The sequence below is a fragment of the Rhinolophus sinicus genome, chromosome 2 (assembly GCF_057876585.1).
Source record: "Rhinolophus sinicus isolate RSI-liver-muscle chromosome 2, RSI-T2T, whole genome shotgun sequence".
NCBI classification, from domain to species: Eukaryota; Metazoa; Chordata; class Mammalia; order Chiroptera; family Rhinolophidae; genus Rhinolophus; species Rhinolophus sinicus.
The window spans coordinates 139,404,689-139,429,312 of NC_142502.1; the positions used below are offsets into that span (position 1 = coordinate 139,404,689).

A 24,624-nucleotide genomic window follows, 5' to 3' on the forward strand; every position below is an offset into this window, starting at 1 on the left:
TAATTCTCCCATTAATGTTCTGAGGTTTCAGAAACTGAGCCTATTTGCTCATGCCCCCACTAATACAAACACAGAGACAGAGGTAACATACAAGTGCACGTCTTTGTGTAGACCGGACAAACCCCTAGACATGCAGACACCCCGATTTCAAACCTATCCTATCCCATGCACACTAAACCTTTCATGTCCCCCAAAACCACACAAACATATACCCACAGCCAGCTACCATGTTGATTCAGCAGAACTCTACACACTCATAACAAAAATCACTTAATTATTTCCACAAGTGGAACACTGGGCTTTCAACCTCTTGTTGACACTTTCTGCAGTCCTGCCCCCATATCTGTTGAAGGGGGATCATTACTCTGCCTTCTCTAACTTCAAGCTGGCCCAGTAGAGGTGGGAGGGAAGGGAAGACCTTTAACCAAGATGCTGAATTGCTTCCAAAAGGCTCAGTGAATAAATGTGCCTGAAATCTTGCAAAGTCAAGCAGATGGTGAGCAGAGAAGGGTCAGGACCTGAAATTTGACTATTGGCCTGCTCCAGATGGGGCACCCAAATAGGGTGGGGACCTGAGGGGAATCCCAGCTTACTAGCCCTTTCCCAACTCAGGAGCCTCAGGTGGATACGTAAGCTCATAACTTGGTCCTCTGAGGACAGCATGTCCACATACACCCATGCACAAAGCCCAGAAGATTCCATCAGTCTTCAACCCTATGAAGAAAGCATCACTAATCCAGGATCTATGATGATTCCAATAGGGCCTGGGCCAAAGCTTACCTTACCTTCCTTCTGCTTATGTAGATAGTTTTGTTTAACAAGAGTTCCAACAATGTGCTTCAGAGAAAAACTATTTTTGAGGACCTTCCCAGAACTGCAGAAGCATTCATCAAACTGCAGACACTAATCTTAGCTATCTTAAATTCAATTTAAAAAGTATTTTGGGGGTGCCTACTATGTGCCAAAATCAACCTACTTTCTAGTTACTGTGTGCATTTTCATATACAAAAATCACATTGCTTTTCAAATATTTTGTACTTTGAACTTGCTGCTAATTCAGTCTGGTTTCCCCAGGCCTCCGTGAATGTAAGAGAGGTGTTAAAGACACTGGGTAGATTAATAAGCTTCACTGAGCATCCTCGGGGGGCTTGTACTCAGAAACAAGGGCTGCACCAAGTTCTAAGCACTGTTTTGACTCAGGCTAGGGGGCAGGAGAGGACAGGCCGGTGACAGGACCCTTAGGGCTAAAAAGGCATTAAATTAGACCTCAGAGAGAACTTCTTGTCCTGTAGGTTTCCAAGGAGGGCGGACAATTTTCCTCTGGGAAGAGAAGAAACTTTTTTCTCTGGATGGGAAAACAGGTCCTTCATGGACCAGGGTTTCCCCTCTAGGGAAGAGGGGGGTTTGGTGGGGTGGAGGGGAGGCAAGGAGGGCTGGTTGGAGGGGACTGGGGCCTCCTCCTCCCTGATGAGGCCCTGGAGTTTGCCAGACCAGTTTCACCCCGGGCTGTCCCCCCTGCAGTGTGCATCGAGGGGGGGGGTGCACCCCCGAGGAGACCACAGGAATGCCAAGCAGGGGGAAGGCGCCCGGAGCCAAGGGCTCAGCAACCAGGATCCAATATCGGCGGGCGACTCCAGCCCCCGTAACAGGAGAGACCGTAAAGTATGTGCTCTGCTTCCCAACCAGCAAACACAGCAAATAACCAATTACTCCAAATAGCTAACAGATTTCGGCTCTGATTTCCCTCCCCTTGCCTCCCCTGTGCCTTCACTTGTCATTTGATGGGCGATTTGTATTTGCTCTGAGAAAATGAGAGAAGGAATGACTCACAAAGGAAGGTCCAGATTACACGCAGTGACAGGCATCAAACCTCCCTAATCAGAACTAATGGGAGTGGGGGGAGGCCAGGCTGCACTGGCAACACATCTGAACTGGAGATATTTTTAAAGAAGTACAGTTTTGTTACTTTAGAGCATATACAGTAATTCTTGCTAAACCAATATTGCCAGATACATGTCCTCAGGAAACCTACTTTAAGGAGACGAGTATCTTCCTAATGAGCACATCCAATACATACAAAAGTACAGGTAAAACAACTGATGCAATTAAAGTTAAAATAACTCCCCCTCAAACTCTCAAGTTCAGAGGTACAACCATGAGTTCTGAGACTAACTGCCTTGGATGCCTTCTGGAAATGCTTCCTCACTTGGGAGCCACACCCTGTAATTGATTCCTTTGCTCAGAAAACCTTTGCTTCTAAGTCTTTGGATAAATTGTTGTCAGTACTCATGAGCTGCAATGAGGCATTCCCCCAAAGAACTTGGAATTAAGGGAAATAGGGCTGTCCTCGGAGAATTAGACCGTGAAATCGATGCATGGTGGTTCAGAGCAAGGACAGGCAAAATCACCTCACTGGGGTAGAGTGGCTCCAACACTAAGCCTTAACCCTAATTGGGTAGATTGTATACACCCATCTAGAGAAAGAGTATGTCGGTGAAAAAAAGGAATGGTCAGTGCTGAAAAAAGAGAAAAAGAGGAGTAAAGATTGACTGTTGACAGTCGTTCACATTAGCACAATCAGGGGAGAAGGGACACAGGATTAGGGACTGAAACTGTCCCTAACTTTAGAGATGGCTGTATCCATCCATTTTGGTCAGCTGCCACTAAATTTCAGGTCACAGAATTACCTCTCCTCATTCTAATTCCTCACTCATTTCCAATGACAACTAGGCTTCCCAATGGCTGAGCCTATAGAGGCTGGACCACTAACCAAGGTCATACCCCTAGGCAGAAGTATTTCTCACTGGAATCTCATCAACCGGCAAACTCGGTTTAGAGACTTGAGCAATATGTATCCAGCCCTGAACAAACTGACCCCTCAGGTGTCTGAACCCACAAGGTCAGGATCCATCCAACCAAGACTTTGGAAACTTCCCTAAAGTAACTAACACCCCTCCTGGTGGGCCCCGTGGGTAAGTCTGCTCTCCTTTGCTTAAAAGACTCCTACACTGGAGTTGATAGGCAACAACTGTGGCCCTGACAGCCTGACAGCCGCCAACAAACAGCAAACAAACTCTTCAGCCCAGTAGAAAAGCCTCGGATCCTGCTTTCCTTCTTAATTCTCCACCGTACTGGATTCCTAAAAATATAGCAGCCCTTCACTGTTTCCTTCTTCCTTGTATCTGAGTTTGAGATTAGAAGGAGCGCATGCACTAACGCAGAAGCCATCTGAGCTCCCGGTACTTGACAAGCAGGGACTTCCCTCTGCAAGGATAGACAAAAAGAAGAGACTACGGTTCAAAACAAGGGACGCAGTATGAGGACTAAGAGAAGTGGTGTGTTAATGAATTGATTAAAAAGGAAGAAAACAAATTGACTAATTTATGCTCATAGGAAGTTTCAAGACAAAAAGTTAGAGTTTGCAGTCCTGAAGGAAATATAACCTACATGAAGACAAACATGACTGTCAAATTAAAAACTATAATAAAGACACTGATTTCTAGAGGAAAGACACCGATCTAGAGGACCAGAGAACTCCTCCAAGTAAAAACACCTAATTTAACATACATCTTTAAAATCCTTTTTAAATGAATGACTGAGCTGATGGGAATGTAAAAAAAAAAAAAAGAAAAGAAAAAGAAAAAGAAATCTTTGGGGGCAAATGAGAAAACAAAAAGGAGTCAAAATGCAAACTATGGAGCCCAAAACCACAAGCTGAGCATTTAGTTTTAAGTGAATCTGGGTTTGTAGTGTTTTCAAGCATCTGGTAAAAGTAAACATATATCCTCTCTGAAAAACTGTGCCTTTCATCCAGACCTCAAAGAACTCTCAGATCATCTTCCAAGGAACATGAGTTCAAAATTAAAAATAGTGAAACACACAAGGAACAAGACACCATGAGCAAGAGTCTGCTAGAAACACCAACTGTAGATCAGACCTGTTAAAACAACAGAAAGCAGAATTATCAGAAATAGGACTTTAAGGGAAAAAAATGTTTAAAAACATAAAAGGCATTAAAAATATGGCAAAGAAACAAGACTTTCAAAAATAAACAAGTAGATTTGGGGGGAAAAGAACTTTTAAAAGTAAAGATTGGAAACTCAATAGATGGGGTTAAATAGCCATTAGAAACAACGAAAGGCTTAGTGAACTAGAAGATATATCTTCAGAAATTAGCCAGAGTGAAACACAAGGAAACAAGTAATATGAAAGAATGTTCAACTGACATAGAGAATGGGGATGGTCCAATGTAGATCTAATCAGAGTTCCAGAAGGAAATGATAGAGAGAATAGGAAATATTTGAAGAGATCGTGATTGAGAACAATCCAGAACTAATTAAAAGAAAAACAAAAAACAGTCCTCATATTTAGGAACACAACAGCACAATGGAAGCCAGAAGATAGTGAAATAATATTTTCAAAGTGCTGACAGAAAATGTGTCAGTGAAACTAGCATTTCCAAAATAAGGGTGAAATAAAAATATTTTGAAACAACAATTTAAAAAATGAGGAAATTTTACAATGAACTGACGCTAACTATAGGAATTTCTATACGCTCTACTTCACGAAGAAAGAAGATGATGCGAGGAGGAAGTCTGATATCTGAAAATAAATAATAACTGTAGGTATAGCTAAAAGAAAAATTGATTACTTAAAAGATAATGCTTTAAAAATGTATTTTATAATGGTAGAACTAAAACAGTAAGCAAAAGTTTGTAAACTGGTACGTGATTGGAGTTAAAGCTTCTAAATTCTTTGTAATATTATGGAAGAGGCTACAAATACCAAGTAAATCAAGATTTTGCTAAGTTGAATAGACATGTTAAAATTTCTATACTAACCACTAAAGGAATAGAAATAATATACAGTTTTGAAACCTAAATGGGAAGAAGAAATGAAAAGGGGATTGGGGGGGGGGGGGGGGTGATCTCTCAACCAAAAAAAAAAAAAGGAAAAGGAAAAGGGCAGGACTAATAGAGACACAAAATAAGATAGCAGAAATAAATCCAAATCTATACATAAACACAATTAATGTATTGGGCTCTCCAACTCTCTAGTTAAGATTAAAATATTATAAGAATTCATTTTTAAAAAAAACAGAATCTATTTGCTGCTCATAGGAGAGACTCTTAAAACATAAAGTCACAGAAAGTTTGAAAGTAAAAAGATAGAAAAAGTTATACTAGGCAAACGCTAACTAAAAGAAAGCTGGTGTACTTATATCAACATGAGACAAAACAGACTTTAAGGCAAAACTAATTAGTAGAAATTTTAAAAGGCAGAGGAGTGGGAGTTCTCTATATATTGTTAAAAGATTCACTTCTCTAGGAAGATATAAGTATTTTAAACTTCTTTGTGTCTGAGAACATCCAACAAATAAAGGAAAAGTAGGCAGAATCATAAGGAGAAACCGTCAAAATTTACAACAAAGCAGAATATTTTCATATACCTCTCTCAGAAATTTATAAACCACACACATACAAAAATCAGAAGAAAAATAGATTTGATTAACACAATTAACAAGTCTGATCTAAATGGACTTATTATATGTAAAACACATTTGTAGAATACATATTCTTTTCAAGTACACACAGGACAGTTATAAAAACTGACCTTGTATCAGGTCATAAAGCAAGTGTCAAGAAACATTAAACACAGACTACATTCTTTGAACCATAGTACAGTTAGGCTAGAAACCAATAACAAAAAGATAACTTAAAAAGTAAGTTAGGAACTTCTAAAACATACTTTTAAATAATTCAGGTGTCAAAAAGAATATAAAAGAAATCAGAAAATACTCAGAACTGAAAAGTAACAAAAATACCATTTATCAAAATCTACAGGATGCATAAAGCAGTACTTAGAGGTAATTTTATAGCTTTAAGTATTTACATTAGAAAAGAGGAAAGTTTGAAAATTGATTAACTAGGCATAGCACTTAAGAGGTTAAAAATATAATAAACACCCCAAAAATAGAGGGGAGGAAATAATATTTTAAAAGAAATTAATAAACTAGAAAACAAAGACATAATAGAAGATGAAAAGAGCTAAAAACTGGCTCTTTGCAAAGACTAAAAAAAAATAGACAACTTCTGGCACAAATACTAAAATATAACCTTACGAATGAAAGGAAACAACTAGGTTGAGAAGAAAATTTTTTGAAAAAAAGTCATTATAGAAAATGTGTCAATAATTTTTAGCAAGAAATGGATAAACTCCTATAAAGTATAAATCACTAAAAGTGACTCACATAGAAATAGAAAATCTCAAAGTCCTGTAAATATTTTTTTAAATTGCATCAGCAGTTTAAAATAAACCCAAAAAGAATACTAGGTCTAGGCAGTTTTACAAATGAATCAGACATTTACAAATGAATATGCCCAAACATTCAGGCAACGATAATGTCAATCTTTTGTCATTCTTTCAGAGACTATAACAAGAGCAAATATGCCCCTAAGTATTTTTAAGATTAGTATTATCTAAATACCAAAACCTTAAAAGAACAATATAAGAAAAAGAAACTTCAGACCATTATCACTCATAAAAATTGATGCAAAAAAATTCCTAAACTAAACATCAGCAAACTGAATCTAGCAATGAACAAAAAAAAAGATAATGGACCATGACCAGGATAGGTTGTTTCAGAAATGCAAAGCTGTTTCAGCATTTTTAAAAGCTATTAATGTAATTCACCACATTAGCAGATTAAAGGAGGAAAATCATATGATCACCTCAACAGATACATAAAGAACATTCAATAAAATTTAACATCATTCATAATAAAAAAAACTCTTGGCTAACTAGTATTGTTTACCTGATAAATTTCATACTCATTGGTGAACAATAAAAATATTAACTTTTAAACTAGGAACAAATAAAAATACTCTGTATTATCAGTTACATAGAATATTAAACTGAAGGTCCCAGGCAGTACAAGACAAGAAAAAGAAATAATAATAAAAAAGAAAGAAAGAAAAAGTGCACAGAAGAATCAAAACTACAACTAATTATAAATTGTATGCTTGAATACACAGAAAATCCAGAAGAATTCTCAAATCAGTAGAATTAACAAGAGAGTTCTACAAGGTTTCTCACTAGCATGTGAAAATTAATTTCATTTATATACAAGCAAAAAAAAAAGCATTAGAAAATGTACCTTAAAAAAATCCAACTAAAAAATAACAATAAAGCATAAAATAGCTAAAACTAAATCTAGTAAAAGCAGTACCACACTTTTGGGAGAAAATTGTAAAAGTTTATTGAAAGACATTTAAGAAGACCTAAATAAATGGAGAGATATATCACGATCATGGTTAAAAGACAATATTATGAAAATGTCAACTCTCCTCAAATTGACCTAGAAATTCACTGTAACTCAATCACAAATCACAACAGTTTTTTTAAAAAAAAGAAGTTGACAAGCTGACTCTAAAACTGAGGTGAAAAATCAAAGGACAAGAACAGCAATAACACTCCTGAAAATGAACAAGTTGGAATACTTCCTTTACCAGATGTCAAGACTTATTATAAAGTTATCATAAATAAGACAGTGAAGTATTAGTACAAGGAAAGACAAATAGACCAGTGGAACAGAATAGAGAGCACACAAACTTAAATGGAAACCTGATACATGATACAGCTATCATTATAGATCAATGAGAAAGGACAGGTCATTCTGGAATGATATGAATTCACTGGTTATCTATGTGAAGAAAAAGAAAAAGAAATCTGATCTCTACCTCATGCTTTACACACACACACACACACACACACACACACACACACCAATTGCAAAGGGAATAAGAACTTAAGTATGAAAAGCAAAACTTTAGAATTTTTACAAGAAAATATACATAAATATCTCCTTTGAAAATTTTTTAAAACAACACAGAGAGAGAAATGAAATGATAGCCCAAGATATCCAAAATATACATAATAGGAATTTCAGAGGAAGAGAGCTGAAAAATGACTGGAGTCTAGAAATTAAAGAAACTAACCTAATAGAATTTTTAAAGAGCTGATTCTTTGGATGAAAAACAACTATAAAATAGATGAAATGCTATTAAGCCTAATAAAGAGAAATAACACAAATCTATAAAATTAGGAGTGAGGATAAAAACAGAACAGATACTGAAGTATTTTCTTTTATTGTAATAATATGTACTATTGTAATAGGCACTATCTGGAGACATCTAAGCCACAAAATTGACTAAAAAAATAGAAAGTGATCAAAGAATTCCCTCCCCAAAAGATGCTGGGCCCAGTTTTACAAAGGAGTACAGGATAGATGCATCTTATGCAATCACACAAGGTGTGCATTCCTGAAAATCTTTTATAATTCAAAACTCACATAATATAACACCGTTTCCAAGAAAAGATCATGGGTATCCTATTTACCATCTAAACCATAAATACAATTCACCTGGCCACTACCTTTTAAATTACATAACTGTTCATCATTTTAAAATTTTGGTTGATTTACACAATTTGTGCATAAGCAATGTTTATAAACTACTAAATTGTTTATATCATGCAATTTCCAACTTGCATAATTCATATACATAAAGAGTGGCACAAGTGTATTTTCAAAGCTTTAAGAAACAATAATTCTCATTCCACAGAGATTGTTCAAGAGCACAGAAAATTACAGTAGATGGCAAAAAAATATTTTATGAGACTTATAGCCCTTATATCAAAACCTAACAAAGACAATATAAAAGTTATCCTTATTAACTGAGATGCAAAAATCCTAAATAAGTAATAGCAAATATAACTCAATCACATATTCTAGAAGTTCTGCTTACAAACTTTCCCTTAACAAACACTATCCAGCCTCTCTATGAACAATCTGACTATGGTCCAGAGCCAGCTGAAAACCTGCAGCTAATTTAGTATGTCCACTGCAGCTTCTAGCCGATGAGCTGTATGTTGACCAAGAGTCAATGTGTTTGTTCTCAAACCTGTTTACGCCAGTTATACTAATATGGTAATTAGATCAATATGTAAATATTACAAAGATATGTAAAAGTTGAATTTAAAAAGAAAGGGCATTTTTATCTATGAAAACTAATTTAATGCTGTTGATTTCTTTTTAATGATGAAAGTTAAGGACAAATGAGATAGCAAAGAAGGTGGGAGGAGGGGATCTTAAATTTTAAAAGGCCTCCACACAGGTTTTTTTGCAGGTATCAATAAGATCTCATCAAACTTTAATAAACTGAAAGGGAAAAATCATAAGTAATGCATTTTGGATGTGGTGTATACCAGAAGGATGAGGTGATACTCAAATGGCAGAACCAAACTCCAAGAGGCCTTGGCACATGTCAAATGACTGACAAATGAAGATATGTGGATATGGTTAGAAATAAAACATTTATGGTACCCATATATGACTTAGAATGAGTCCCTATTTAATCAACTTTTTCAATTAGCCAGCCAACTACCTTTCTTGATTGACTGGATAAGACGACTTCAGTTGTAATAACTGTAATACCATGAACAATTGACCGGTTTTGGGGTTTTACCCCAGGAATGCAGGACAATGGAAAACAAATTGATCATCTTGATAAATGCCAAACGGCATAGGATAAAATTAAACTCCTTTACCTAATTTTTTTAAGTTACTAATAAACTAATAATAAAGGACACAACCTTGACAAAACTAAGAATATCTACCTGAAACTACGTCATTATCATAATTAATGGGAAAATGGTAGAAACCTTCTCATTAGAATCAGTAACTATGTAAGTTTGTTCACTAGTATCTTAGTTATCAAATATCATTTTGGAAACAGGAATAAGGTATAACTATTAGGAAGAAAGTGACATATTTATTATTATTATTTGAAGAAAATTATCCTACCTAGAAAACCCAACAGAATCAGTGAACAACTGTCAGAACTAATACAGGAGCTTAATAAGTCTGTTTCAAAGAGAATATACAAAAATGTTGTTTTCCTATATTCTAGCAATAACCAGTTAGACAAAGTCATAAGAAAAAAAGACATGCTATTTAGATAGCAATAAAGGCTATAAAATACCTAGGAATAAATTTAACAAAAAATGGGCTGGACCTGTATAAAGTAAATTAAAAATGACTCCTCTAAGGTACATAAAATAAGACAATATTAGAAATTAAATGTCCAATGATAGAGCCATAATTAGAACTTTATGGATGACCATATAATGGAATTGACATGCAGTCATTTTTAAAAGAATATAAAGACATGGAAAAACATTCACAATATACTTTTAAATAAAAGAAAATGCAAATTATAAAAAAGTACAACATGATTCCAATTCTGAAAAAAAAAAGTATGCACATGTGCCTAAAAGATATCTAAAAATGTAGGCATATTATAATCTTAACAGTGCTTATTGCTAACTAGTAGAAATACAGGTGGCTTTAACCGTCTGCCTGACACTTTTTTGTGTTTTCTATATTTTCTACAATGGGTAAATCAAAAGTAAAAAATTTAAATATAGACTGCCTTCTCCTAAAAGCCCATAAAACACCCAATACAGCAATGCCTCCCCCTGGTACCATGAATGGAATTGGACTTTAGACAGGTCCTGTCTCTTATGCCTCCCCCACAGGTCAGCAGCTCCCCTTGGCCCTCAGCTTGAGACTTCACGAGTACCTACTGGAGACCTGATACCAAAGTCTTCTTCTTGGAGGGACCCACAACCCATAAAGGTGACACACAGGAAATCAGCGCAGGCGGACAGAAGTAGGCCTGCTCGGAGCTGCAGGAGCAGACCAGGGGCCCCAGCAGACCGCTCAGAACCTTCTGGGGACAGCTAGGGTTCCTCAGTCACACATGCTCTTCCTGCCTCTGGGACGGACAGAGAAAGTCAACCTGCCATTCATTGCCCACAGAGGCTTCTCGTGTCCCATATGCCAGCAGTTGGGGTCTAATCGAGAGACTCCCCTGTTACCAGTCCATGCAACCCCAACCACCCACCCCTTACTCCCCCTCCTCCCCCAGTCCTCATGCAGAAATATAGGATTAAGGAAAATCCCAGCATGCATCAAGGTAACTCAGGGATGTCTATTTCTGAGAATCTTCCCTTAGTTTTCTCCCTACCCCTTCATCACAGCATAGGGCAGGTAACTATGTTCTGTGGGGGCTCAGGAAATACTTCCTTTCTTCCCCTCCCACTCTGCCCTCCTTTTTTCCCTCCCTTACTCCCTAGCCCCACTCTCAGCCCACCACCCGGGGAATCAAGGAGCCCACAAATAGGTAAACGATACATACATGAGGACTGGATGGAGAAGATGCCATGTTAGTGGGGACCAAGCCCGACAGCCCGTCTGCAAGCTACAAATTAAACATGCTGGTTAGCAACAGGATTAGAGAAACCACCTCAGGAAAGGCTGGACAGCCCCAAGGACGTATTGCTCTCCCACCAGGCACCCTCTGCTCTCCCTTCAGGGAGGCTGCAAAAGTTGTGGGAGGAACATGTGTTTTGGAGTTGGACAAGCCTGGCTCCAAGTCCTGGCCCCACTGCTTTACCACCCACAAGACCTTGGGCAAGCCCTCTGACCTGAGTCAGCATCCCCATCTGGAGAATCAGCACAAAGCCTACCTCACAGGGCAACAGTGATGAGGGTATGGATGAGAGGACGGCCGCGCACGCCTAGCACAGGGGAGGCACATGAAAGGGCCTTAGCCAATGCCTGCATCTCGCCCGCTCTCTCACTGCCCTTGACACCACGGACTCAATGTCGCTTTCACATGCCCTCCCAGGCTTTTAAACTTCCCATCTCAGACATACTCCAGGCTCCCCATTATCCCTGGCGGTTTCTTCTAACAGCAGAGCCACATCAACCCCAGCTTGGGCACGGTTCCTAAGCTAAGTCTTCTCTCCTCAAGGACAAGAAGCCATCATGTGGCTTCCCCAAAACCTTGTATAAGAAGGGCTTTAAGAGTCTTAAATTCTAGCATGCCCCGTTATACTACAGCAAGCTTTCTGCATCCTTTTCTGGCATCAGAACCTTGCCTGCCATCTTCTGGAACTGTGAATTGATGCTTTATAGGATGAATCCCTGGGCTGCAGGTCCAGAGGTTCCCAGGAGTTAGGACAAGAAGCAGGTGACTTTTCAGCAGCCATGACAATAGTCCTGGACATGCGGCTCTGGGTGAATGGGTACCAGTCAGGTGGAGAAGGCCATAAGATGCCTTCTAGGCAGAGGGGCTGGCAAGCACAAAGAGGTAGAGGAACAAAGACGCACAGCACATCCAAGAAAGAGTGAGTGATTCAGGAAGGCAGGCCCTGGGCAAAGGACATAGGGCTAGAGGGGTGGGAGACCTGCTGGACCCAGGGCTCCCAGGGTTAGACCCTCTCTTCCTGTCCGCAGGAGGCCAAGCCCCAGGCCATCCTCCCTTTCTTGGCAGACATGCTCACCTGGGGGTCGAAAGGGCTCAGGAACACATGGACAGTGAAACCTGCCAGGAGCTGGAGAGGGGATGGGAACTACAGACCCATCCCTGCTCTGTGAAGGGGCATCACTCAGGGAACCCTTGCCTCCCTTAAACTAGCCCTCAGGGCTGGTCAAAGCTAGAGCTGCACAGGAAGGCAGAAGGGCCGGTGGGCACCCAGCCAGGCCCCTGGATGGCTCTGGGGGTCTGGCCACATGTTGATGGGGATGGTGTGACCCCCGGAACAGACCAGATGAACTCCATGTGAAACTCCCAGCTGCCCAGAAACCGGCCCAGCCAGGCAGCAGCTCTGCCCCTCCTGTTCCCATTCTGAACCTCACAGAAGCCTTACTGTTATTTTTAATACAGTTCGTTTTTAGAAAGGTGAGAGGGAAACCGGCAGTTCACCAGAGCAAGAGAGAGAAAAAATAAAGCTAAACATAGTGCTCCAAAGATCTGGTCCAGCTTCCGAAATTACACGTTCCCCTTTGGGACTCAGGCATAATTTGTCGCTCCGGTTCTGGGAGCACGTTCCCACCTTCACGGCGTCCCAAAGACTATAACCAGAGCAGCTGGCTCAAAATTAGCTCGAGCCGGGGAGCCAGGGAGCAGCCAGCCCCAGCACCCCACCCACCCCACCCGACAGGCACAGGGCACAGACCTTCATGCCTTGGGAAAACTCCTCCATGCTAGCCTGTGTTTCCTTCATAACCCCCCAGGCCCATCTCACACACACACACACACACACACACACACACACACAGTCCCACTACCAAGCTTTTGCCAAGCCACTCTACCTACTAGGAAAGCCTTCCTCTCCCCTCTGCTGTGTCAACCCCACCCAGCCTTTGAGGTCTTCCTCTCACCCCAGCCCCTGGGAGGCTTCCTGATGACTTAGGCCACGCTGACCTCGCAGGGCCGAGGGAGCCCACCCCACAATCTTGGTGTCTTTGCTAACAAAGCGTTTCATTCCTGTGACATCACTCTAAGCATCTCATTTGAGATCTCATCTGTCTCCCAACCAGTGTGAAAACTTCTCCACTGTTCTTCTCTTTATGACCCTCTGTACACACAGATTCCCCACACCCAGAAGTTCTTCTTCTCTCTCAGAATTGTAGGCAAGAGTCACCCATGAACAGGTGACTCTGTGGGCATCTAGTGTTTAGAAAGGGGGTGTTATGTGGGGAGGGCAGGGGTGCCAGCTCTACTTTGAGCTTCAAGGCCCTGTAAGGAAATGGGGGTACGCTCTCTGAGCGTGTTCCTGCACCCTATTTCTCTTCCCATTTTCATAGTCAGAACTCCAAGAACTAGTTTAATGAAAAAGCAGATTACTAAATGAAGACCCCAATTTTGTTTTAAAGATAGAAATCGAGTCCAAATTCAGAGTCAGAGACAGAATCGGAGACAGAAAGAGAAGCCCAGGGGAAAGGCAAGGGTAGAGAAGGATGTGTTCTAGTAGTTCATGCCGCCGGTGTTCCTGGTTGAAGGCAAAGCCTGTTTGTTCATTTTTCTATTTTTTCCAAATTTTATATCATAAACGTATTTATAATCAGAGAAAAAGGAATAGATCCTTTTTTTAAGGCAGAGCACTAAATAGGACGAAATACCTCTGTGTCCCTTCTCTGAGGATATAGCCGGGCCTGCCTCAGAAAGTTAAAGGTCATGAGTCCTGCACCAGCACCACTAAAACTAGACACACCCTCAGGAGCTCGCACACACACCTGCTCCCAGCCTCCTCCCACCTCTCACGCACATCACACACATTATGTGTGTGCATACATCACACACACGCACACACACACACACACTACCCCCGCCCCCAGGCTACGGGTCTATAATCTACACAAAGGACAGCTGCACAGACCAAAAGTAAACTGTGGAGGTAATATGCATGAGCCTACCTCACCCCAGCCCCCGCCACCACGGAGAAGAGTTCAACAGGCCCGGCGCCCACGCACGAGCAGCCATCCTCACCCCCAGAGATGGGCGCTGCCCTACAGGCCCTGGAAAGCCGAGGGGACAGACCTGCCTTATACACACATTTTGGATTATCTCTAGGACTGACCACTCTTGACAGGAAACAACATTTTTAGAATCCTGAGGACCCCAGCATCAGGAAAGTCTGAGGTGACACTTCCTAACGTGTGGCGGGCTCATCCCAGGAACTGGGTGCATGATGGTGAGGAGATTCATCTGCAGAGAAGGTGCAATGGAGGAAGGAGATGGGAGGAACCAAGACGGAAGTCAGCTGTGGCAAGAGCGCATCTGAAGCAGGGGAGGAGCCCTCAGCTGGGTCCACGGCTAGGACCTGGTGAGCACAGCAGTGGGACCACATCACTGTGAGAACAAAACAGGCTGCCGAGAAACGGATTGGACAAACAGGAGCCAGGCGAAATCCAAATTCTGCCAGACTTCTCGTCCCTCCCATCCCCAGAGGCCAGGGCCCTCTATTCTAGCTGCACTGAGGGAGCGGAGAGGGGATGAATAATCTGGCAAACCATTTGGAACTGGAACCCACGGCCTCCTGGACCAGCCTTGGAATGCCTGGTCCTCCCAAGTGTCAGGAGTTGCGCAGGAAAGATGGAGTGAGTAAAAGATTTCCTGGACCAGCCAAATCAGACCAATGGATCTCAGAAAAAAACACCATACAAAATTGGTTTTTCCCAAGCCTCCATCAGACTCCATCAGGGCAGGGCTTCCTGCTGGCGTCCAGACTCCTTAAGAATAAGGTTACGTCTCCTCCATCAGACAGGGAGCTCAATGAGGGCAGAGGCCAAGTCTCCATCATCAGGCCATCCTTCTCCATGCCCACCTCTGAGACGCTGTGAGCCTGTCCCCATGTGGCCCCACATTTAGGAACCCAGATCCCAGCTCCTCACCCTCTGCCTGACCAGCAGCTCTAGTCAGAGTGGCCGTGGGCTCCCACAAAGAGCAGAGACCCTGCTCTGGATCAGACCCCAGCCCCAGTCCACTCATGTCAACACCAAGAGGACATCCAGACTGGGCTTCCTCACCATCAGCCTCGGGCTGGGCTGTGCTTGTAGCCAGAAGGACCTAAAGTAGTCCCCCCTACCCCGAGCCTGTAGGCATTTTAAGGGCAGCACACAATGGAAATCCTGCTAGGCAAGCCCCGTACCTCCCTGCACAGACTCAGCCCACTGAGGGGGTGGGAAATGGGAGCCAGGATCATGCAAACTGGAGTTTGGGGCTAATTATCTGTCTAATTCAGCTACAAACACCCACACAGGCCAGAAGGTACTAGCACTGAGTATCGCTGAATCCTGTGTAGGACCATCTGAAATTTCCACTTGGTTTTCCCCCAGTCAAGAGAAGCTCCTTCTTAGACCCTTTCCAGAGAGTAGGCAGGTTATCCATCCACCCACCTATCCGTCCATCTGTCTATCCATCCACCCACCCAAGCAGACGTCATTGAACACCCCCTTCTAAGCCAGGCCCTGTGATGGGCATGAAGGACAGACAGAGGAACGCACCCAGTCACTGCCCTGCACCTAGTCTGGGGAAGATGCTGCCACTCACAGAGAAAAGCAGGACCCAAGGCAAGCGCAATGACCAAGATATAGATGGGACTTGTAGGAAAAGGGGAGGAGCCAGGGAAGGAGCCTGGAAGCCGGTGACCACAACTAAGTTGAGTCTTAAAGAATAACCAGCAGTTGCCAGAGGTGCCTCCAGCAGAAAGGATGGTGGGGTAGAGCCCTGGAGAGCCGTGGCCACGGGAGAAACGGAGAGTTCAGGACCTCTGAGTACTCTTAGCATCAGTGGAACTATAGAGCAAGACCTCTTATCTTGATAGCAGCGAGGGCTGCACACCAGAGATGGTCCCTTGGAAGTGGCACAAAGGTGTAAGAGATGAAATCAGAGAAATTAACCCGAAATGTCAGGGGAAGTCCCTATAAACACATCCCTAGGGACAGCTTTGAGGGTCCTAAGTCCAACACCCAAGTTTGTTCTGCTCTCAAGGCCAATATTTGATTGAGGGTTTAAAGAAAACAAAGCCCGCTGAAGTGCCACACTATCCCTGGGTGAATAAACAGGCTGTGGGCCCGAGGACACAAGTACTATCTGTGTGGGCTAGGAGGCCCTGCCTCCAGGCAACCAGGAAACTCTGGGAGCCCCAGGTGCCAGGGTGTGACCAGCATCGCGTGAAGCTGAGAGGAAGCTGACAACCTAGAACAGATGGCCAGTTAAAGGCTGGCGCTCTCCATCTCCACCATAGGAAGGGCTGGCTGGTCTCAGCTCCACGGGACCCAGAGCCACCCCAGGACCCTAGGTGAGGATAGTGCTCCCCCCTTAGTGAGAGATGCCACAGACCTCCTGCCATGCTGTTTGGCACGGGTATCACGCTGTTCGGCCCTACCCTACGGGTGTGGACCGAGTACATAACAAAGAGACGCCTCTTACCTCCTGCAGAGTTGAAACCCTTGGAATAAGGCCCCTCTCCTGCCCCCTCCCTTCCTTTCCCTGGAGGTGGAGGAATGGGTTGAGGGGGGCTATTGGCTTAGACACAGACCCCTCCTCTTGAGCTGCCTCCAAGTGCCACCAAGCACAAGTCCAGAGGGTCCTGGCTGAGGTAAGGCGAGGGGACTGGAGCACCCCAGAGAGTACCCATTCACTGCCTCTCCATTCTGCCTTCTCTCTCATTTGCTCCTCACCCAGGTTTCCCGGGCGATCGCGAAGGGGGAGCCCTCAACATGGCTCTCAAGGTAGAGGGGCCATTTTTCTCATATGCTTTGAGAAAAATGATCGGGTCCTGCGCAGAGGACCACACACAGCTTCCGCCCAAACCTTCCACCCCTCTCCTGACCAGACTGAAAACTCCATCTAGGTCCCTCCATCTGTACAGTGTCCAGAGGGAGATATCTTATAGGCACCAGGTGATAAGGAAGGTGGGAGAGACAGGGTGGGGCAATCTAGGCCGGCTCTTGGTGGGAAGCAGTGTCTCTCCCCGGGGACCCAGCATCCTACCTGGACGGGGATGAGGGGCTCCTTGTCGTCAATGTCGATGAGCACATCTTCCCCAGGACTGAGCAAGCTCACGTCATCTGTAGGGGAGAGTAGGTACGCGGGAACAGTCTGAGAGGGGGCTCCCTCTGGGGGCTCGCCCCTCCCCAGCCACAAGACTCAGCCAGGGAACTATGAGACAAAACCCTCAGTTTCTCCACATTTCCCAATCTGTCTTTCTCTCCCTCCCACCCAATTTTCCCTCTCCTGCCTCTGTCAGCCCTCACCTCTCAGCCCCCACAGGCACAGGTCCCCGCTCCTTGTGTACCCAGCCCAGAGCCAGGTGATACCCTGAAGAAGGTGAAATCCCCACCCTTCTGGTCAGCTGAGAAGAAACCACCTGTCATTCAGGTCCCAGTAAAAGGAGGGTCTTTGGGACACATCTCAAAGGGAGGTCTCACCGGCAGAGCCCCCTCTGCCCCAGCCCTCCCCATCAACAGCCCCTCCCCCTACCTGGGCCGCCCTGTGGGGATGGACTCTCCTCTGAGTAGGGGTCACACAGGAAGGTCTCCAGGGAACGGATGGTACACTGGCCCACCACAGGCCGGCGGCCAAACTGGCGGTTATCAATGACCTTGACCACGATAGGGGGACAGTAGAGCTCCTCCCTGGGCAGCATCTGGGCAGAGAAAGAGGAAAGCTCTGAGCAGTGGGCTGAACCCACCTCTGGGAGGTATGAGAGGAGGGAGGGGGTCCCTTCTTCACAGGACAAGCTCACAGATGAGAGAGAATGACTATAAACTCACAGATAACCCACAGGTAGTGGTTGGCTGAGCCCAGGAGCTGGCCAGGGCAGTAGAAGGCACACACCTTTTCCTCCCACCTCTTGAATGCTGTACGCAGAGGCTGGCTTTTCCCCCAGAGCTTTACCTTCCAAACACATCCAGCTCAGCCCAAAGTGAAAGCAAGTCTCCTTTCCCTGAACCCTCACTGGCTGGGAGGGGAAGAGGGAAGAAGTTGGCCCAGGACTCAACATTTCTTGCAGACAGTCCCCCCCAAGTGGATACTCAAGAGTTGGCTTACAGACTGAGATTCTTCTCCCCACCCCACCCCACCCCCCAGCCCCAAAAGCACTTTGAACACAACTTGAAATAATTTATATGCTCTCCTTCGGTGGCGGGTTTGGCTCAGCCAGGAGGACGCTCCTGTTGACAGCCACTGGGCCTGGAATTTCTATAGTGCTTTCATCTTGCAAACCATGTTCCTTTCCTCAGACCTGCCCTACTCCAGCCACTGAGCCCAGGCAACCCCAGGAACTGAAGAGGACTGGGGCCTGAGGGCCTCGGGAGTGAACCCCTCTGTGGGTGCCCAGGCAGGGCAGCCCAGCTCAGGAAAGATCTGGAGAAACCACAGAAGGTCAGAGCCCTAGCAGGCCCCTGAGGGGTCCTTTGAGGCATTGAGACCTGCTCTGAAAGGGAAAACAGCCATGGATGGGTCTTTGGGACTTCTGTGGACTTGGGATCTGGGTAGGAGGGAGCAAGCTGCCCCCACTGTGCTGCTCACAGGTTTCAACTCTTCTGGCGAGGGGCGTGTGAGCATTTCCTCCCCGTTCTCATAGGCAAGTGAGGTGGGAGATGCTGGGACCCACACAGGACCCCACAGAGAGTCGAACTGCAGGCTGCTTGGGGTCCCAAGGAAATTCTAGCCCCCAGGACACTGGAAGGGGACAGCAGGAAGGTTGAGCTCACCACTTCCATGAAGAGGGTGCAGATGTCAAAGTTGGGGTTCTTCCGGAGGTTCCTGATGACACAGGACTGTACCATCTGGCCCCCGCACTCCACCACGAGGCTGGGGGCGGAGACACTGGCCAGCTGGTAACTCTTCATGTTCCGCAGGCCCCATGCCAGGATCTGGGGACACATGGTGAGGAGAGAGGCTGGAAAGGCCCCAGGGCCCAGGAAAGGCTGGGCTGTCCAGGGGCAGGGCCAGGCTGCCCTCCGTCCCCTACCGGGGGCTGGGCTCACCTCGATGGCAGTACGCTGGAGAACTGGCTTGATGTTCTGGGGAACCATGTAGACGTTGGCCTCCCTCTGGGGTGGCGGGTAGGGGAGGTCTGTGTCCTCTGACTGCAGGGACGGAGGGTAGCACAGAGACAGAGGTGGGGAGAAGACGAGGCAGAGAGACAAGAAAGGAGGGCAGGGAAGACAGGAAAAAGGGACATGTATGGAGAGAGACAGAAACAGAGGGGCAAGGAAACACAAGTGGGCAAACAGGCAGGCAGACATGAGAGAGCTAAGTCAGTGTTTCCAAGTACCATCTTCTCCAGGACCACAATTTGAGAACCTTGTCCCAAGGCTCAGGTCACCCTGTTTCAAATGAACCCTAGGTCATCCCTCCTCCCACAATGCAGGCTCTGATGCACCAGGGAGCTGCTCAGGGTCATCCCATCTCTGACACACACACACACACACACACACACACACACACACACACCCCGCCCACTCCATCCTGACACATCCACCTCACCCCCTCAGTCCGGGACAGGACTCTGTGCCCTCCCACTGGCCTGGTTCTCCTGCCCCTTGACTCACACCCTCCTGACTTACCATCCACCCTGCTGTTCCGCTTCTACCCCCACACCCATCACAGACACCTGTCAGCCCCAAATGCCCACCTCTCACATCTGTCCACCGTGAGGACAGAGCACTTGCACTGGGAACCAGGAAGAGTATTTAGCAGTCGGAGGAAGGGATATAAATGCCTGTGAGCTATAGCACCAAACGGCGCCACTGGGGAGGCCCCTTCACCACACACACCAGAGATGAGCACGGTATGTGTCAACTCCGGCCTGCTGAGGGTTTGCCAAAAAGACGTGGGCAAGAATCCCCAAGGACCACCAAGAATGACATGGAGAAGCAGACGGGGCAAGGGAAGCAGGAACTACTGTGGAGTAGGCAGGCACTGCCATGTCTCACAGTGGTGGGAACACTCTGGGTGTGAATCCAGCTCTGTTAAGTAACTTATGTCACCTCTCTATGGCTCAATTGTTTCATCTATAAAATGGTTATTAAAAGTTATCAACCACTGAAGGTTAGTGTGAGGCTTGAAGAAGTTAATACAACATTTAGAAGAGTGCTTGATTCATGTAAACTCTCAATAATAGGAATACTAGCCCACACGGCACCTTTGCAACAATTAGAGAAAGATGTTCCTTAAAGCTCTTTACTTCCATGTCAGAAATTTATCATATTTTGCTAGTTTATTAGAACAAGACACTTTACTGCCACCTACTGGAAAATTGTTATAGTAAATACAAATACGTTATGTCTGCACTGGAAATTGCACCCCCCCTTAGTCACAGGGACCTTGTGCAGTGCACAACCTGCACATCCATACCTGGAAACCCTAACCTTAAGGAAATGTTAACTATAATTAAAGGGTTATGCTGGACACTTTACAGAGCTTGTCTCATGTAATCTCACTTAATAAACAATTGAACCATTGGATTCCTTCTCCAAGTGACTTGCTCGGCGTTCTTTCTCAAAGGATGGTGTATCCATCTACATATGCTCTGATGTCGTTGGTGGGAGCAGCTGGAGCAGAGCGCACACTCGCTTTCCCCCCATCTCATCACTTCACAACCAACTCCAGCTGTTACTCCTGCTCAATGACACACGAATGATGCCACACTTCCCTGAACTACAGTGATAAGAATCTCATTTCTAGAACCAATCCAGACCTTGATTCTAGTTCCAGCCCTGTCACTTCCTAGCTGTTTGACCTTAGGCAAATTACTCAACCTCTGTGATTCATATCCTCAGATGAAGATCTGGGATTACAGTGTCCTTACAAAGTTGCTCTGAGAATTCAATAAGAGAACAAATACAAAGAGTGTCTGGCACGGGGTGGGGGGTGCTTAATAAACAATAATAATTACTGGATTGCTGTTGGTGCCATCGCTTTTACCATTAGCATTGTTGTTGATCTCCCATGGTGACCTGAAGAGAACTGAGCCACCGGAAGCATCTCTCAGAACAAACTGGCTTCACACATATCCTACGTCACCAGGGCACAAAGTGGAGGAATTCACCGTTTTCCTCCAGACTCACAATGCAGGTGACATCATGTAGGAGGCATGTACATTTCTAGACTGACTGAGAGATAGATGCCATCAGCAGGGCGGGGGGCGGGGGGTGACATGCAGGGCTGCCACAGGGCACAGATCCAGGGGCTGCTGTGCACATCTCGGTCCACTGGTGCCCCTGGAGGGTGGCGTCAGGGCCTGGACAGCCACTACAATGGACTGGCTGCTAGGAGGACACCTGGCTTGGTGCCCACCCTTGGCACTCCAAGGCCACCAGCTGCAGTGGCTGCAGATCAACGGCTGCCTCTTTCAAAGAAGGGTGAGGCCTGCAGACCTGCTCGTGGCCTGTTTGTGACCTGCTTGAGGCTGATATCCAGTCCAATGTGGGCCCAGGGCCCAAAGCCCAAAATGCAAAGGGCAAAAAGAAGGGATCAGGGAGGGAACCACCCCAAGAGCCCCTGGTTGAAGAGGCAGAAAGAGAAGCCTTTTTCACACGGTTGCAACATTCTCCTGAAATCACCCAAGAAAACTCATTCATATATTTCCCTTTTCCCAGAACATTCCTCTCCGGGCCCCCAAACTCGGGGCAGCATCCCTTGGACCCTTTTTTATCCCTCATTTCCATGTTCCGTCTTTCCTTCCAGGCTTCCTTGAGCTCAGAGTTGAAGACGTTCCTCTCTGTATGCTGAGGACCAGGCCCCCCATTTTCAGGGACCTGTTTATAGAAGAGGACAGGGAACAAGACCCTCGAGAAGGATAGACTCCAGTACCGTTTGGAGGAGGCCCTGGAGGAAGAAGGCAGGTGCACACAGCTGTAGAGCGCCAGACCCAGAGGAGGCAGCAGGGAGAGACAAGCAGAGATAATGGTTAGACGTGCGTCCATGGAGCAGCTTCCTTGGCACGAGGCCACCAGTCTCATCCCAAGGCCGTCTCTGTCCACCTCACTGTTCCCAGGGGTCCCAGGACATCCTTGGTCCCTGTCATTTGTTGCCACTCCCCAGGACCCCTGCCTCTGCAGCCCCACCCCTCCACCCAGCCTGTAAACTGCCACCATGGTCCTCTGTCCCCTGCCCGCTGTGCACACCACATTGCCCGTCTGTAGCTGTGGAGTTGTCACTGTGCATCGGTGCCCAAACGCTGATTCCCAGACTCCTCTCCTGCGGTCCTCCCCAATTGTCCACGCTATCTGCTGGATCTTTTCCTTCCCCATTTAAAGACGGTCTCTCAGATCCACCCCTGCTCTCCCTCCCTCTCCTCTTTCTTCCTGCAAAGGACTGCCTCCATCCATCCTCTCTTGTTTCCACACGACCCTCTGCCCAGCGCACTCAGCTCTGCTCCCTTCATCCGCTCCCTGGAAATTTCTCTCTCCAAACTCAACGACAGGCTGCTTGAAATCCACCCAGAAGCCGCTCACCAGCTCCTATCTCTCTCACTCCCTCAGCAGCCTCTGGCCAGCTGACCTCGGCCTCTTTCTTAAATCCATCCCTCTGGTTCCACACGGGCTGCCAACTTCTCTACCCTCTGCTTTTTGAGTCTCCTCCCTGCACAGTTCTCTCCAAGGCTTTCTGCTCCGAAACATCTCTCCTGAACCCCAGACCCCCGTCCCAGCCTCTTACTGCTCAATTCGTCCGTGTGTCCTACTAGCCTCTCACATTCAGTTTGTCCAAAACTGGATTCTCTAACTTCCCCTTCAAAACCTGCTCTTTTCAAATGTCACCTCAGAAACCCACCCCACCATCCACCTCAACAACCAAGCCAAAAAGTCCCATGTTACTCTCAGCTCTCCTCCCCCTTATCACCATGTCTGATTGATCACCTGGCCGGGGTGATGCTGCGTCTCTCACACGTTCATCCCCCGTCTTCTTTCTGCAGCTCAGGCCACCACCCTCTCTCACCTGGATTCATCAGCATCCTCCTAAGTGGTCTCCTTGCCTCTGGTTTTGCACATCTGCTCCCCACAACAAATGCATGCTGTGCTCTGCAGCCAAGGGGCCCTATCTAAGAATGTCACTCTGTTTAAGAGCCTTCAGACGTTCCTTACCTGCTCAGGAGGAAGTCCAAACTCTTTGACAAGGCCGCCAAGACCCCTCACCTCCTAGTTCCTTTGGACTTCCCAGGTCTCACCTCTCACCAGATCCCTTTCCCTTCTGGGACCGCAGAGAGTGACAAGCCACCTCCCTGAACATGCTCGCGCCTGCCCTTCTGAACATTTGCAGGTTGCAGGAGACACCATGCTCTCTTTACCAGTGAGGCTTGCAGCTCATAGGTCCCTCTGTCTGAAAGGTCTTCCCACTTCATCTGGCTACCTCCTACTTGGATTTCAGGTCTCCATTTCAATCTTTCCTGGGGCCCTGAGCTTAAGTTAAACACCCCCATGGTTCCCACAGCAACTTGACTCACTCCCATTGAAAGACACAAAACCCTGTGCCACCCCTATGTGTTCATTGGTCTATGTACCCAGTGAAACCAGCAATTCTACACACAGGTACCACAGCTGAGTCCTCTGTCCAATAACTAATGGATTATGAATGGATCACTGAAGGGAAGGAGGGGGGGCAGAGGGATGGGTGGGTGGGTGGGTGGATGAAGAATGGCTCCGACGTGTTCTCCCTCCTTCCCTTCCCACACTGTAGTCTGCCCAGCCTGTCCCCTGGTCCTCGCCAAGCCCTCCTTCCCCTGCGCCTGCTCGTGGTTCCCTCTGTTTGAATGGGCTTCCCTTGCCCTCTTCCTGAATCTAACACAACTTTCAGGGCCTCGTTCAAGTTCTCCATCCTCCAGAAAATCTCCCCAACCATTCCAGAAACTTCTTATAAGCCTACTCTCTGACTCCTTTGAATTCTGCCTAAGTGACCCTGGGTCCAAGTTTCCCAAGGTCCTAACAGGTCTCTGATATCTCACACATGGGTCCTGTGGCCTTGGCCAGATAGCCAGCTCTTGTGCCCGAGATTCTCAAGTTTTTTTCTGGTCCAGCCAACCTGAGGTACACCACCCCCCTCAGGGACAGTGATTCTCAATAGGGGTGGGCCGCAGCGGTCCTTATCAGAACTGGGGAAGCATATCAACATTGCCAGGCGCGGGGTGGGGAGGTTGGGGAGGGGCATGTACACTGAAAGTGCCACCGGGACCTCCTGACTCACTGTCCTATGTGTGACAGGGGAC

The 24,624-nt window shown here is 46.1% G+C and overlaps 1 protein-coding gene across 23 annotated transcripts in view; it reads right to left on the reverse strand.

Annotated features, from left to right (window-relative positions):
- The window catches only part of DYSF (dysferlin), a 200,559-nt gene that overhangs the window by 38,231 nt on the left and 137,704 nt on the right, over nucleotides 1-24,624 (reverse strand). For 8 of the 23 annotated variants that reach the window (XM_019718953.3, XM_019718969.3, XM_019718921.3 and 5 more), the window contains 4 exons: nucleotides 19,406-19,507; nucleotides 19,130-19,291; nucleotides 17,895-18,060; nucleotides 17,406-17,482 (listed from right to left, as the gene is read on the reverse strand). In XM_019718953.3, the coding sequence (XP_019574512.3) occupies nucleotides 17,406-17,482; nucleotides 17,895-18,060; nucleotides 19,130-19,291; nucleotides 19,406-19,507 (507 nt within the window). Of the gene's footprint in view, nucleotides 1-11,258; nucleotides 11,322-17,405; nucleotides 17,483-17,894; nucleotides 18,061-19,129; nucleotides 19,292-19,405; nucleotides 19,508-22,235; nucleotides 22,278-24,624 lie in introns of all 23 variants that reach the window. The other 15 variants (XM_019718934.3, XM_019718904.3, XM_019718872.3 and 12 more) reach the window with 3 other exon arrangements.